Source organism: Narcine bancroftii, chromosome 8, assembly GCF_036971445.1.
Source record: "Narcine bancroftii isolate sNarBan1 chromosome 8, sNarBan1.hap1, whole genome shotgun sequence".
In the NCBI taxonomy this organism is placed as follows: domain Eukaryota; kingdom Metazoa; phylum Chordata; class Chondrichthyes; order Torpediniformes; family Narcinidae; genus Narcine; species Narcine bancroftii.
In genome coordinates, this window is record NC_091476.1 from 55,928,182 (window position 1) to 55,943,580 (window position 15,399).

The window sequence follows — 15,399 nt, forward strand, 5'->3', positions numbered from 1 at the left end:
CCAGTTCACCTTGACTGCAAACGCCAGAGCGTGTCTGCCCATGGCAGCGCCGGCTCCCAGCGCCTCGTTATCCACGATAGAGTGGGTGCTTGTAGCTGGCCTTGAGGAAAGAGCCGGCACCGGAATAACAAAGAATCGCGCGTTCATTTCGGATTTGTTCTGCCGAGATTGACAGTTTCTAATTTCCACCCCCCCCCCCCACCCTCTTGCAGAAAAAAAATTCGCTCACACCTGTTCCTTCTGGGAGCAGGACAGTCTTGCAGTCGCTGCCCGTCCTTGCCCACCTCGCACTTGGTCAGAGGCAGTGAGTAGCATCCTTCGCCTCTCTGAAACTCCTCTCGGTCAGCGTGGTGCCTTGACTCAGAGGCGCCGCTGTGCGCTGGGCCATCAGTTTAAGCGGACCCGCCGCCGGTCGAGAGGGAGCAGGCAAGTTGTACCAAGGGCGCCGCGCCGACCAGCTCTGCAAGCCGGGGTGGCTATGATTCGGAAGAGACACGGCGCTGCCCGGGCTCTGCATTGGAAGGTGGGCGAGTGTCAAGGTGGGAGCCAGTTGCAAGCCGGGGATGCAGCCTTTCCCGTTGCTAGCAGTCAGCGAGGGAAGCGAGGACAAGGAGGGGAAACGAAAGACGAGTGGCTGGAGTCTCTGCCTGACCAAGAGGTCAGGGGACACATTACTGACTCTCGGCCTGGCCCAGGCCGGCAGGACGAAACGATGAGGACCCGGAACGACCTTGTGACACACCGGGCCACTGTGACTGTAGCGGTGAGTGTAGCGGTAGGTCATTGCCACGGAGCCGGAGTTGGCATGGAAGAGCCCGGGCGAGCAGGTGGGAAAGACCTCGGCGTTCAGGGAGGAGGGGGTTCCGGCGCTAGAGTTCCCCAGCAGGGAGTCCGAGTATCCAACTGCAAAAGAAAAGAACACATCATTAAAAATGCCCATCCCTTCTCAAATGGAGTGATCTGCGATCACGATGACGTCCGCGGAGGGACTTTAATAGGAGAAACAGGAGCGGGAGTCGACCATCAGCCGCCGTTCAATAAGATCACGGCTGATATCGCTATGAAATCGGCTTCGCTTCGCTGCCTGTTCACCATAGCCCTTAATTCCCCATCTCTTCAACCATTTATTAAATGCATTCAATGAGGCAGCCCTCGACTGCTACCTTGAACAGAGAATTCAATATTCAGGACTCAATGGAGAAGCAATTCTTCCTCGACTCTCTCTTAAATCTTCTTCCCTGAATCTTTGAGGCTGTGTCCCCCAGTTCTAAACTCATCTACCAGCGGATGAAACCTCACTGTTTCTATTTATCTATTCTTTTAATAATTGTATGGCTCCATAAGAACTACCCCATCCTTCGAAACTGCAATAGGTTTAGTCACTCAACCTCTCCTCAATCCACAAGTCCTTCATCTCAGGGATCAACGTGGTGATCCTCCTCTGCATCACCTCCAAACCAACTCCAAACCATCTCCAAATCCACTCTCAAAGTGAGGAGACCAGAAATGTGGGCAGTACTCCAGGTGTAGCCTACCCTGTGCAGTTGCTGCAGAACCTCCCTTTTACATTCAGTGGGAGCCAAATATTCCATTTGCCTTCTTGATTACCTGTTGCACCTGCAAGCCAACCCTTTGTTGTTTATGCACAAACACTCCCGGGCCTCTCTTCCACATAGTGATGCAGTCTTTCTCCACTTAAGAACTAAATAAATTAGCCAGGATTAAGAGGTTTTATCTTTTGTTTGGATCGTAATGGCAATTCATAGCTCTGGAGACACAAACCTGGTTTTTGGATGTTCAACGCCTGGAAATCCAGGGATGGTCGGCAGTGTGTGGGTCGCCAGGAATAGCTGTCCATCACCCGTTCCAGACTAATCCTAAATGCAAAATGTTAGCTTTAATCATGCCTCGTCCTTAAGTATCCAAAATACCCACATTCTTCTGGCAACACCTTACAGTGGCCTAACTCTTAACATAAAACAGACATTCAAAGTCTGCGATAAGTGCGACCACTGGATGTGACGTTATAATTATTTGGAGTCCTGTTGACTTATTGGCATGGTCCATTAGATGATTTCCGAATAAATTACCGTCGGAAGATAGCTCTAAAACATTGAACGGATGCGGTGGAAATGCGCTCCGGCCAGTTTACATTCATTCACAGACGAGGTATTTGTGTACCTGTTTCTCCCGGGATCCCTGAAACCTTTGGCGAAAGGGTTTCTGTCGATTTTCAGCCTTGTGATCTATGATGACAGTAAACGGAGCTACAATGAATCGCAAGTTGCTTTCACGGTTGGACAGTCGGCGATGCATCTGGGGAAATTAGCAGGATATCGGCCAGCAAGAGTGGGGCTTGGACTTGGGATTCAAAGGCTTTAGTACCAGAACACTTAGCTTTAGAAATAACTGAGATTCAAGAGATTTTTTTAAAAAGTTTTATGTAGGCACGAAACGTATAATCATATTTAGAATTGATGTGATTGGATTATGCAATGAATTCAGTCTTTCGACGGGAGGTGACCTTTCTGTTCTTGTCGCCTGCCCTCACCTCCACATTACCCCCGTCTGCCCAGGCCCGAAACGTTGGTGACCCTTTACTTCCTATGGATTTTGCGTGACCTGCTGAGTTTCTCCAGCACCTTTGTATACAGCACTCGACCCCAGCATCTGGTTTAACTACCTGTTGGTTCTGGTACGCTGTAACCGTGGTGAATTCAGTCTCTGAGAAAGCGACTATGTGGACCCCAGCAGAAGGGAGGAGCTCGTTCACAGGCATGTTCATATCCGCCTCTTTCACGATCACATGGATTCGCGGACGATACTTGTGCATGGATTGGAGAATAATCTGTCGGAAATGAGAGGAACATTGGACAGGTTTTGCATATACAACGTGTAATTAAAAATACATATGGTGTACATTGAACACAGTTCCAACTCCCGGTTTTTGTCATTTAGATGCTGTCATAAATTATCGAACAAGGCAGTAATATGAACATCAGAAATAGGGGCAGGAGTCGGCCATCTGCCGCTCGATTCAATAACATCGAGTTCCACCTACCCGCCCGTTACTCATAACCTGGTCTTCAACCCCCAGCTGTGGCTTAAATACATTTAATAACGAGGCCTTTACTGTCTCCAGACCCTAATCCTCGGGGAGAGAATTGCACAGATTCACTACACTCCTTGTTTCTGCCTTAAAGCTAGTCGGACCTACTCCCCTGATTCCTAAGGCTATGTACGCGTCCTCCTCCTTCCAACCCCAATGATTATAGTCGCTGGCTCATTAATTTATCTCGATATTAGGTGGCACGGTTAGCCCAATACTGATACAGCGTTACTGTCTGTAAGGAGTTTGTCCGTGTCTGAATGCGGCTTACCCGGGATCCCCGGTTCCTCCCACCGTTCGAAACGGACCGGGGTTGTAGGTTAATTGGGCGGCACGGGCTTGTGGGTCGAAAGACCTTGTTGCCGTGCAATATGTCTACATTATAAAATAAGGTAACCTCTTCATCCACGGAACCTGATGCAGGTGATTCCCGAGTTGGATGAATACCATGCTGTCACCAGTTCTGGGCCAGGAGAATGAATACTCTTGTTGTGGGCATATCTGACCCCCTCGGACAGGCGTGAAGGCGCGATTCCTACCGTTCACTGACTATTAATGTCAGCATCAGGAGACCGTTCAGCGGAAGGGTGCCAGCTCTGTGAAAGATGCCCTCAGCTCAACAATCTGCTGGAGCAACTCAGCGCGTCGAGCAGTTGGGGGAGGGGGGGGGGGGGTGGGGGGAGGATGACGAATGATCATCGTTTCGCACAATGAAGGGTTGGGGCCCGAAATGTTGACCATTTTTGCCCCACTCCCTACAGATCCTGCTCGACTCGCTGACTTTCTCCAGCAGATTGTGTGTGGCTCCAGATTCTAGCACCTGCCGCCTCTGGGTGTCTCCGATGTCCTCTCCTCCGCTCGCTACCCCTTTTCAACCCTTTGAAGGTTGTCACTGAACGCGCTACCACCTTCATTGCATTCCGGGGCACGGCACGACCACCCGTCTGGGTGTTGGCACACGCTTACTGAAACCCGCGTAATACTTGCTGCGACGTGACTTTCGGTGGGGGGGGGGGGGGGGGGCGTTGGGTGTGGATGACAGCCACACTTACATGCCCTTTCTCGTCCATGTCGTTGTTGGTGAGCTTGACCCGGTCGAAGCTGATGACCTGCTTCATCCAGGACTGCCCCGAAGTGGGCGAGTCGGGGTGGACGTAGAGGCGGGGCGTCTGCGGCGACTGCTCGGTGTTTGCGGCGACCACCCACTGCGAGCTGTGGTACACGTACCTGCAAGAAATGGGTGAGTGGCGAGGCTCTGCGAACTCTGCTGGTTAATGAGGGAACCGAGCCATGAACACGAGGAAAACTCACTGTCTCCGAAGGGACTCTCGCTAGTTTCTCTTTCAGCGGAAGCCACCTCACTGTTCCTATTCATCTATTCCTTTTAGAATTGTAGGGCTCCATTAAGAACTACCCCCATCCTTCGAAACTGCAATAAAGCGGCTACCTTTTTCGAATCTGCTTAATTGCCCTAAGTCTGCACCGTCCGCAAGTTTGTAAAAAGTCCCGCTGGCATCCACCCAGTTCCCTTTGGAACGTTTCATGTGCTTCCCATATCATGAACAGTCGTGCATTTGGTGATCAGAAAGGGGTTTCCTGATCTGCATTTAAGTCGGGTTATCATTATGAACATAGTCTCTGCTCTGAGAGGAACATCCCGCTCCTCTGACATTTTAATTGCCATTAATTTAGTGCATTCTTGAAGATAGCGTGTCCCTAAATGTTTGCAGAAAGTAAATTGCTTCGAAGAGCAGGCCGTGTGATGTTGGATTACTGGTTTTGTGGTTATTATGCTGGCGGTCGCTCACTGCCTGCCATTTATGTGTTTCGAATTGCAACTTACACACGAACTGCAGACTTTTTACCACGTTTTACAGTTTCCACTTTCGGGAACAAAACGCACAGAACCCTTTCCGTGGTGGGTTCTGCCGAGACACGAAGAAGACATGAAAGAGAAGCTAACGAGAGTCCCTTCGGTGACCGCGAGTTTTCTCCTGCTTGTACCCGCGCGCAGGTGCATTGCAGTAGGAAAATTATTTTTATTGTTTGGTTTTCATCTTAAAACAGTAAAAAAAACCCAGTGCTGTTGCGTTTGTACGCGGTGCTGCGACTGGAGTGTTGTGCAGAGTTTAGTTCCATTCGCTGGTGCTGGAGAGATTCTTGGGGGGGGGGGGTGGGGGCATTGTCTTATCATTCACAGCATTAAAAAAAAGTTGGCCCGTATTATTTGGAGTTGAGAAGAATGACAGGTGATGTTCTTATATCTTTCAATAAGAGGCTTATCAGTGGTTCTCAACCTCTTCTTTCCACTCACACGCCACTTCAATTTTCTCCTATGCCATCGGCGCTCTATGATTATTAAGGGATTGCTTAAGGTGGGTTGTGGATGGAAAGAAAAAGGTTGAGAGCCACTGGGTGTTGAAGAGTTTGCTCTCCGGACAGAATTTTAGACCAGAAAATGCCAATATTGCAGGGTTTCCGACTGGATAGAGAAAGATGTGGAAGAGGAGGGTCCGTTGCTCCTTTGATGCTCCTGGAGGGGGCGTCCAGTATGGATGGAGATCAGGGTTAAGAAAGGTATAAATGAGTGGATACTAGTAACGTCCGAATGGCCAGCTGGATGCGGGAAGAGATATGCAGGCAGCGCAGTGCAACACACCAAAGTGCTGGAGAAACTCAGCAGGTCACGCAGCGTCCACAAGGAGGGAACGCTAACCCATATTGTAGGCCTGGGCCCTTCGTAAAGTGCGTGGGTGCAGCATGAGCCCACTCGCTGTCTCTGAAGGGTCATTTTCCCCATGTCTGTGGGGTTTTCCCGGGGTCTTTAGTTTCCTCCACCGTTCGAAATGCACCAGGGGTGTTGGTTAATGGGGTGTAAATTGGGCAGCACGGACTCGTGGGTCGAAAGGGTCTGTTACAGCGCTGTATGTCTAAATTTAAATTTAAATGTAAAATGAAAGAAAATGATGTGGGTAGGGTAGTTACAGGAGGGGCGAGGTGCTAGGAAATGGGCCTGGCCAGGTGATCAAAGTTTCAGTGGAGGGGGCATTTTGAAAACAATAAGTTTCCATAAGTTTCAAGATGGTTGTGGTTAAGTATAAGATTGGACCGTAGGTGAAAGTACTAAATTGGAGTAAAGCTAATAGAAAAATAATAGGCAGGAAGTGGGGAAAGTGGATGTAGCAGCGGTTTGGGAAGTAAATCCGCATCAAATGTGTGGGCCTCTTTTAAAAACCAACTGGGTAGAGTTCAAGACCAGCATGTTTCCGAAAGGATGCTGTTTGGAAACCTTGCATGAGAAGAAGTGTTCTAAATTTTGAAAGGAACTGCTTTCCCCAGAGTGGTGAATCTATGGAATTCTCTGCACGGGGAAGCGATGGAGACAAACTCATTGAATATATTTACAAAGCAGATAGATGGTGCAGCAAGGTTGGCATAGCGATTAGCGTAACGCTGTTGCTGTCTGGAAGGAGTTTGTACGTTGTCCACAGAGGAGGAAGAGCTTCTATAGTCAGAAGATCGTGGATCTGTGGAACTCACTGACGGACAAAGCAGTGGAGGCCAGATCACTGGGAGTATTTAAACAGGAAATGGATAAGTATCTCATTAGTAAGGGTATAAAAGGGAAAAGGCTGGTAATTGGAACTAGGGGTGAGTTTCGTTTAGCTTAGTGCATAGCCATGGAACAGACCTGATGGGCCTAGTGGCCTGCTTTTGTTCCTTTATCTTGTGATGTCTGCCTGGGGGTTCCAGTTTCCTCCCACCGTTCGAAACGTACCGGGGATGTAAATTAATTGGGTGTAAACTGAGCAACAGGGCCTCGTGGGGCTGTGTGTCTAAATGCATCGTTTTTGGAAAGCAGAGAATTAAGGATTATGGGGAAAGGACCAGGGCTAGATCTTATTAAATGGCTCGATGGGCCAAATGACCCTTTTTCTTAGTTCCGAGGAAGGAGGCACGAAGGAGTATGAATCTAAAATCAGACAAGATCTTGAAGGAATATAAAAGAATGTGGAAAGAATTTAAACTAGAAATTCAGAGGATGAAATGTCATTTACAAATAGAATTAGGCAGAAACCTGTACATTAGGAGCAAGAGTGGAGCTAAGGAATGGCTCACTCAAGACAAAGGATGGATATGCAAGGTTAAATGGGCGAGGCCTCAAATGAATACCTTGGTACTCACTAATAATATAGGACATTGTTGATGGTGAGATCAAAGAGGGGTCTGTTTGTATTTTAGGGCATATTAATATTATGAAGGGGAAACGTTAAGGGGGATTGATTTCCAGAGTCTGATAGGATTCGTCCCAAGATACTGAATGCTTGAGCCTTGACAGAGATCTTTGTATAGTCCTTGGGAAAACTGGAGAAGAGCCAATTCTGTTCCATTGAAGAAAGCCAATGGGGATAATACAGGTAATAATAAGCCAATGAACCTTGGGTTCATTCAGTCGGAAATTAATGGAGGATGATCTTCAGGACCGGATTTAGAAAAGCATGGATTTACTAAGGATAGTCAGCATGGGGTGTTGGGCAGGAGAGGTCCTATCTCAGAAATTTGAATTTTGCTTTAATGTGGGGAAGATGAGTGACGAGGATAGACTGTGGATAATTTCTTTGTGAACGTTAGTGAATATTTTAACAGTCTATCTATCTGTCTGTCTGTCTTGCTGCCTGCCCTATTTATCTATCTGTTTGTCTATTTGTCTATCTCTCTATGTATCTCTCCATCTAGATATCTATCTATCTATTTGTCTATCTATCTATTTTTATAAATTATTTGGATGAAATTACCATTGTAAGTATGCAGCCTACACAAACCGGCGAAGTTATAGATAATGAGAAACAATGTCAAAGATGACCCAAGATATGTCAGTTGGAGATGTGGACCAAGAGGTGCCAGGTGGAGTTTAATCCGGACAAGTGTGAGGGGCTGCATTTAGGAAGGTCAAATGTAAGGGAAATGTAAGCAGGACCCTCCGGAGCCGTGATGTACAAACGGGTCTTGGAGTGTAAGATTTCGAAATTGGCATATCGATAGGATGTAAAGAAGGTATGAACGATCGTTTCTTTTCTAAATAGCGGAGTTAAAGGATGCCCACTCTGCTCTCTGTTTTCCATGTTTTCTGGAGAGCAGCGGCGCCGGCTGACTATTTGACAATTACTCGCCATGCAGGTGCACATTTCAATCTGAAAAATGGCGCGACGAGTACCTGTATCTCTTGGAATCTACAGGAATAATATCCATGGCAATGTAATACTGCTTTTCGGGTTCCAGACCTCTGATCTTCACCCGAACGGCGGGAAACATGCGCCTATGGGGAAATCAGCGCCATTACACACACACACACTCTCTCTCCATCCAAATACAATAAGAATCGTGTACTAAGTTATAAATTGGATTCGTGACTGGATTTAGAACCTGCTTCGCCGATTCTGAAGACATCATTGCAATTTATATCCAGGCAATCCCATTACTTGGAGAACTGCAACCCTTAACATTCGGGTTTTTTTTAAATGAAAACATTTATGTACAGAGAAGCGAGTGGACGGCAACAGATGTTCGATGCGAATGTAAATGTCTTAATTCCGTTTCCAAAATTCTAAATTACCAGCACTTCTGAAATTTCTAATCGAATTCATTACTGTTTAGAATTTCATTCAGCGCTCGCGCGTTCACATTAGGTGTTAAACTCCAAATAAATCAAATAAACAAGTACTCGGGCCCCGTTCACAGAACTGATTGTAGGAATCAAAAAGCAATGTTAAACCTGGCGGTTCTTTACTTAGACCAAGTGAAGAATTTGTTTAACTTTCAACTTTATCAATTTTCCCAACGATCAAGGTCCTTTTAAAAACACCAGCAGGATTTTGATATCGTGATAGGAAGGAGTTATCCGGAGTATTGGAATTAAATAGAAGGGTTTTCTCTCTCTTTCGGAATGGTACTAGGTCAGGCACAGAGCCGATCGCTCACCTGCCAGCTTTCGTGATGATCATCTCGGTCCCTATCTCATGAAATCTCTTCCAAAGATCCGTCCCTTGTAACTCTACCCGTAGACCTTCGGACTCGCCGCCCAACGATGTGGGAGAAGTCTGGGTGTTGGCGCCTTCTGCTCTGGCATCCACTGGTCGAACATGTGCAAGATTCCAAAACAATATTTTGATCAAACTGCCATTAATCTATTTCCATTCGGGCCATCTCACATCTCTCTCTCTATCTCACACACACACTATTAAACACATTTACTCTCACACTCAGTAGGAGCAGTTTTGCTGCGTTTTAATCTTAAACTAAATATATATATAGTAATTCAACACGCGTGTGGATCTATAGAGAGTTTTCCTTTCTGAAACTTACACTAATACCCCAGTCATTGCGGGGCTTTCCGAATAGTAATCGTTTGAGCCACTAATATTTTCGATGGCCTGATCTATACTCCTTCGAACAGAATAGTTCAAGAACAGACCCTTCGGCCCACGATGACTGAACATGTTGCTCAAATTGAACTTTCCTATTTGGGGAAGGAGAACTATCTGTTAAAATAAAAGCGGGAGGTCCCTAAAACTCCGGGTCCAAAATGTGCAATTAGAACAATTAAATAAAACCGTGCTAACGGGAGAGAAAAATAAAACAGAAAAGAAGATTCAGGATCCGACCATAAATATGTGTAATCTAAATTAAAAGAGCATTACGTTCTTCTCCTTAGGTTCTAATAACAGCCCTTTGCAGGTTTAAGCGAACTCCGTGGGGGTGTGAGGAGGGAGACTTGTTCTGCTGTTGAAGTTGTGTGTGTGTGTGTGTGTGTGTGTGTGTGTGTGTGTGAATCAGGCCCTCTCACCAGATTGTTCGTCCTCCTCGTACTTGGGGCGCGCCGGCAGATTCCGCGTGTCGTTGAGTTGTTCCCTCAGCTTCTCATTTCCAGTGTCTTCGTGTTTTCTCTTCCGGGAATTGCCTACCAGAGATTCCACGGAGAACGCGTGGGCCCTGGAACTGAGAGCCATCGGGCCGTCAACAACCACTGCTGGCGGGGAGGCGCCAGGCCGAATATTGAGGGCAATGGGAAAATTCCGCTGGGAACAAGGAGTGGGAGATCGACGAGATTCGCTGTGAATCCCAGACTGTGTCCCATTCCAGCTTTCGGAACGCTCGGTACCGGGTGGCGCGCTCCCAGCAGGACCTCAAGGCAAACGAGTCTTGTCCCAGTGTTTCCTTCAACATTAAGTGGTGCCCTTCGAGAAGATGAGAGTTCGCCGACTGTCAAACCAGTAATCCCAGCACAGAGGTGGACGAATGAAGCCCCCCTCATCACTAATTATAAACGGAGAAGAGACTTATTTCTACTGGTTGAGCGTGGAGATAATCGTTTGCAGCCCATACCTATCTGTGTAGGTACAGTATGTGAATGTGGGCATGTCCCGATCACGGTCACGTTTTATTACTCGTGTAACAAGATTAGCTCAACATTGGCAAGGAACCCATCTTAAAGGGGAAATGATCTAATAAGTGACACACGTCTACGTTGTTATGTTCTGCGCAAAAGCCTTCTGCCTGGATAGCTACATTTATGAACACATCTGTCTAAAATATATCCATACATGAGGCTGTGGGGACACAGAGAGAGAGAGAGAGAGAGAGGGATGTAGGTTTGTGTACGATGTAAAATAAGATTTATATATATTCTAACTTTATATAATATATACTGTTAACTTCATTGTAGATAGATACAATATACAAGCTTATATCTATTATCTTATAGATAAACATACAATGAATACTTAAGATCTATATTTCTATCTCATGGAGTGGGGGGTGGAGAGAATCGTATTTTTCATCTACATGTATTTTATTGTCTCCGTTGAATCAGAAACGTCCAATGCGAGTGTAGACACCTTATTTCTCTCTGCCTGTGCGGGTTTCTGTGAACATATGATTGGACTTGCAGCTCGATTGGAGAGACATTTTCCGAGAGTAAGATCCCTGAAAACGGATGGCGGGGTAACAAGTGTAAGGGTGGAGGGTTGGCAGTACGAAGAGTTGTTGGTGAAGACATGTTGGTGAAGGGGAAAGTTTCGTTTCTGTATCCGCATATCAATGTACGTTCCCTTTCAGGCACTGAACGACTCCCTGTGTAATTCCAGCAAGGGTTCAGACATATTTTTTCATTAATCGAACTACTGTAGAAACGTAATGATGTGCGAATCAAATTATTTCGATGGCCGCACATGTTCTACCTTTATTCTGGTCTGCAAGTGCGCTCCTCGTTCTCGCGGCTGGTGTTCGTCTGGACTTCACACCAGCCACAGAAACTACCCCTCCCTCTCCAAAACTCACTCTCCCCGAGCTTTTCTAAACGCTGCCAGCAATTGACGGAATTTTAACGATCGACTCAAAGAAGAATTTGGGACATTGTAAAGACATGTTTCGAGCACATTGCTGCATAATCTCTCGTACAAAAGACTGTTTATTTTTTGCAAATAAATATTTCAACATTCTCAGCCCCCGTGAAATCGGCGGGCCGAGCAGCATCAGTGGGAGAGAAAAAGTTTCTCTTATTTGCCATGTAATACGCGAGATTTACGCCGACTTTAGCCTGTCGTAAAGGCAAACAAAGAACGGCCAGATTCCTTCAGCAAGGCTTCTTCATCTAGGCTCCGGCAGGAAACGTGGGCCGTTCTTAATCTCCCACTGGATGCTCGGTGGCCAGCTGAGTTCCTCCCGCACAGTGTGTTCAGCTGCCGATTCCATTCTTCCGTGTCGCCCGCGACCCCCGAATTGATGTTGGTGAAATAGTCCCGGCGACTGCCGCTCAACGTCAGTGTTTGAACGTGCTCGGAAGCTTGAAGATGTGGCGTCAATTTAACTTCGATCTGTGACCGAAAGTGCGCGTTAATAAAGAACGCTGTAGGGAATGGAGACCTCACTTACCTGACAACTTAAAAACCCTCCACAAACCAGCTGTACTCAGGAGTACAATGAGATACTTTTATAACACTTAAGTGGGAAGGGTCGTTGAATGATCATTTGAAAATAACGATGTGCATGTACAAGCTCTTGCTTCTGGGATCTAAAAGTGCAAGGGGCGCTGAGCGATCATTTCGGAACGAGTTTAAAATTCCACTCGCGGCCTGTATTAAGTCAATCAAGCAAATATGTATATAAATGTACAGGCTAAATTATTTCAAAAGAAAAGAAATTCGCTTTCCAAAGCAATATTCTCACAGATTCAGTTAATTTAATGCACAATACTGGAAGATTCAACTCTGCGTTTCACTGTCACGATTTCTCCGGCCATGATGCAGGTTTAAAAGTAATCACCCGCTGTTCCTCTTTCCAGTTATTTAATTCTCGCCGCAGCCTCCGATGCACTCTCCGTTCCTGTTTTTACTGGCGGATTTAACGCGCGTGGTCCGGAAAGACAACATAAAAGAGGTGGCGGGTTGGACCACAGCTGATTCTGGGCGCTTAACTGGTTCCAGATGTACAAATATTTTCTTTCATGCAACTTGAATGGACAAGGAAAGGCTTTTCCGAGGATGGGTCTAGGTTGGCGGGGCCGTTCTCAGTTTCCTCTCTCCGTTTCACTCGGATTATTTCAACAATTGTTTTTTTTTCTGGTTTACTGAAATTGACCTAATATTTCCAGCGACCTGTGTCTGAGCGAAAATAAAGAGAACGCGAGACGATGTAGGATTTTTTTTGTATTTTTGGACAGACATTCAATGTGTTAAAAGATAACTGAGATGCCGCGGGGTAAAGTTGTAAATAGAGAGCCGGGGTTTATCCAGTTTGAGGCTCTTTTCTAGTTTCACCGTCCAATGAAGAAATTGGGGTTCTCACCTTTCTAGAGGTTTACTCGTTAACGACATGAACGTGTCAAAAATTTCCCCCAGGATTTTGGTGTATTAATAGTTACAGACTAGGTGGCGCAGGGGAACTTTGAACGGCACCGAGAGAAGTGCGCGTCGATAGCAAACCACCAAGGCGCCCATCTAGTGATGCGGTTTATTCCAAAAGATTGGAGCGGCTCGTTGATTTAGTGTCGTGTGATTCAGTTCAACTTGAAGCTCTCGCATTTCAAACGGTTCGGACACACCGTGGAGTTGGGAGAGTTACATTAGCGCGCCATTTCACTTTCCCGCTTCGGCAGTGTCCTTTCACGGCGATTACTAACATTCGGAGTCATGACTTACTGCATCGTATCAACGAACCCAACGCACGAAGTTGCCTGCACAATATCAACGCTGATTATTTTATTCCATTAAGAGGTTGTGGGTAAGGGGGCTGGGGGCTAGTCCGATTGTCAACTCCCCATTAGATATTAAAAAGAAACTTTTCGGTAATTTGCAACGTGTTAAAAGGAATAAGGGTGGAGGGTTAAAATTAGAACACGATGTAATTCCCCCTTTCAAAGCGACAGTAATGGGGCTAAAACGCGAAGCTGTGAGGGGTACTGAGACAAGCGGGAACGTTTCTCATTCAGATATTTGTAACCGGACGTCGAAATATCAGTAGGTATTTCACAAAGCCATCGGGTAGAAGCAAAGGCTGGGAAGCCGGAGGGGCTCAGCGTGTGCGGCGGCTTCCGTGGAGAGAAATGGTCGGATAAAGTTTGGGCTCGGGACCCTTGTTGGAGGCAATAGATGAGGATATATCGTGATAGCTTTCACTTTCAATTTCTGACAGAAGGGGTCCTACATTAGCTTGCACTGACCTCTGTTGGACCAAATACATTGAGACACCAACGATAGAATGTTTTCTTGCACTGGGTAACTTACAAAGAACCATAGAAACCTTTCAGGCTTCAGGTCTGTGCTGAACTATTATCCATGTACCTGCCCAACTTTCTCTTCAATGTTAAAACTGAGCATTCACCACCTCAGCTGCAGTTCTTTCTACACTCCCACTACTCTCTGTAAGAAATTCTCTCTCAACTTCGCCCCATCTCTCCTAACCTTGTTGGAAAAAAAAGCCTACTTGCATTTGCTCCATCTCTACCCATCATAACTTTGTCCACTTCTATCTCTTTATTGACTACAGTTTGGCACTCAGCACCATCATCCCTTCAAAATTGATCAGCAAACTCCAAGACTTGAGAGTTAACACCCCACTGAGTAAATGGATCATAGATTTCATCACGTCCAGACCACAATCACTGAGGATTGGTAAGAACTTCTCCTCCACAATCTCCATCAGTACTGAAGCACCACAGAGCTGCCTTCATAGCCCCCTGCTCTACCGTTATGCTTCCCTGATGGGAGTGGCTGGAAGATTCTGTGTGCAGGGTGGAAGGGGTCCAAAATGATTTTGCACATCCTCTTCAGACAACATCAATGGGGGGGGGGGGGGGGATGGGTGGGATGGCGATTATCTCTGCTGCTTTTATGGCCCTGTAGATTGACCTCCATTCTAATGTTCTACAGCAATTGTCCCGTACTGTGATGCAGGCAGCCAGGATGTTCTCGACAGAGCTCCTGTAGAAAGTTGACATATTTCAAATTAATTAATTGGTCACATAATTTCCAGTGGGCATTCAGATATTTTAGAGAGCCAAGGGTATAGAGAGAGGATCGAACTCAATAAAAATCATGATGGGTTAAGGAGTAACAATGGGGAAGTTAAAGAGACAAAAGGCAGAGCAAATCCCCAGGGCTTGATAACCCATTTCCTGTGGACACAGCAGAATTACCACTAGTTGGTAGTGCAAAAAAATAATCTGTACACAGCATAAACTTGGAAACAATCAAAAGAACCGTAAACAGATAACTAATCTAAACAAACTGACTGTGCAATATAGAGAGAGCAAAGAAAATCAATAAAGCACATAGGTAAAGCACATAGGTAAGATTGAATTTGTTGTTGAGGAGTCTGATGGTGGAGGTCTAGCAGCTGTTCCTGAACCTGGTGGTGTGAGTCTTATGGCTCCGATACCTCTCAGCTGATGGCAGCAGTGAGAACAGAGCATTTGCTGGGTGGTGAGGGTCTTTGATGATTGCTGCTGCTCTCCACTGGCAGTGTTCCCTATAGATGTACTCAATAGTGAGAGTTTTGCCTGTAATGTCCTGGGCCTTGTCCACTACCTTTTGGAGGGATTTATGCTCAGGGGTATTGGTGTCCCCATTTCAGACCATAAGACAGCCAGTCAGCATACTTTCCACCACACATCTGTAGAAATTTGCCAGGGTTTCTGGTGTCGTACCAAACCTCCACAAACTCCTGAGGAAATGGAGCTGCTGATGTGCTTTCTTCACAATGATATTGGTGTGTTGGATCCAGGAAAGATCATC

General features: G+C 46.3%; 1 protein-coding gene across 1 annotated transcript; it reads right to left on the bottom strand.

Annotated features, from left to right (window-relative positions):
- Positions 1-205: 205 nt before the first annotated feature.
- Positions 206-10,116, bottom strand: LOC138741998 (T-box transcription factor TBX22-like). Its single transcript, XM_069896194.1, has 9 exons — positions 9,954-10,116; positions 9,473-9,626; positions 9,089-9,229; positions 8,325-8,426; positions 4,162-4,336; positions 2,684-2,848; positions 2,182-2,246; positions 1,783-1,877; positions 206-903 (listed from the first exon to the last, which is right to left on the bottom strand). Exons 1-9 carry the CDS (start codon positions 10,114-10,116, stop codon positions 296-298), a joined length of 1,668 nt encoding a protein of 555 aa, XP_069752295.1. The 3' UTR covers positions 206-295.
- Between the last annotated feature and the right edge of the window lie 5,283 nt (positions 10,117-15,399).

What these genes read in the sequence shown, in the direction of transcription:
- LOC138741998 (XM_069896194.1), bottom strand. Translation starts at nt 10,116, where the DNA reads ATGGCTCTCAGTTCCAGGGCCCACGCGTTCTCCGTGGAATCTCTGGTA. An exon ending in GCAATGACTGGGGTATTAGT is followed by an intron (nt 9,230 to 9,472) that starts GTAAGTTTCAGA and finishes AGTGGATGCCAG; the next exon opens with AGCAGAAGGCGCCAACACCC. An exon ending in GTTGAACATCCAAAAACCAG is followed by an intron (nt 904 to 1,782) that starts GTTTGTGTCTCC and finishes TTTCTTTTGCAG; the next exon opens with TTGGATACTCGGACTCCCTG.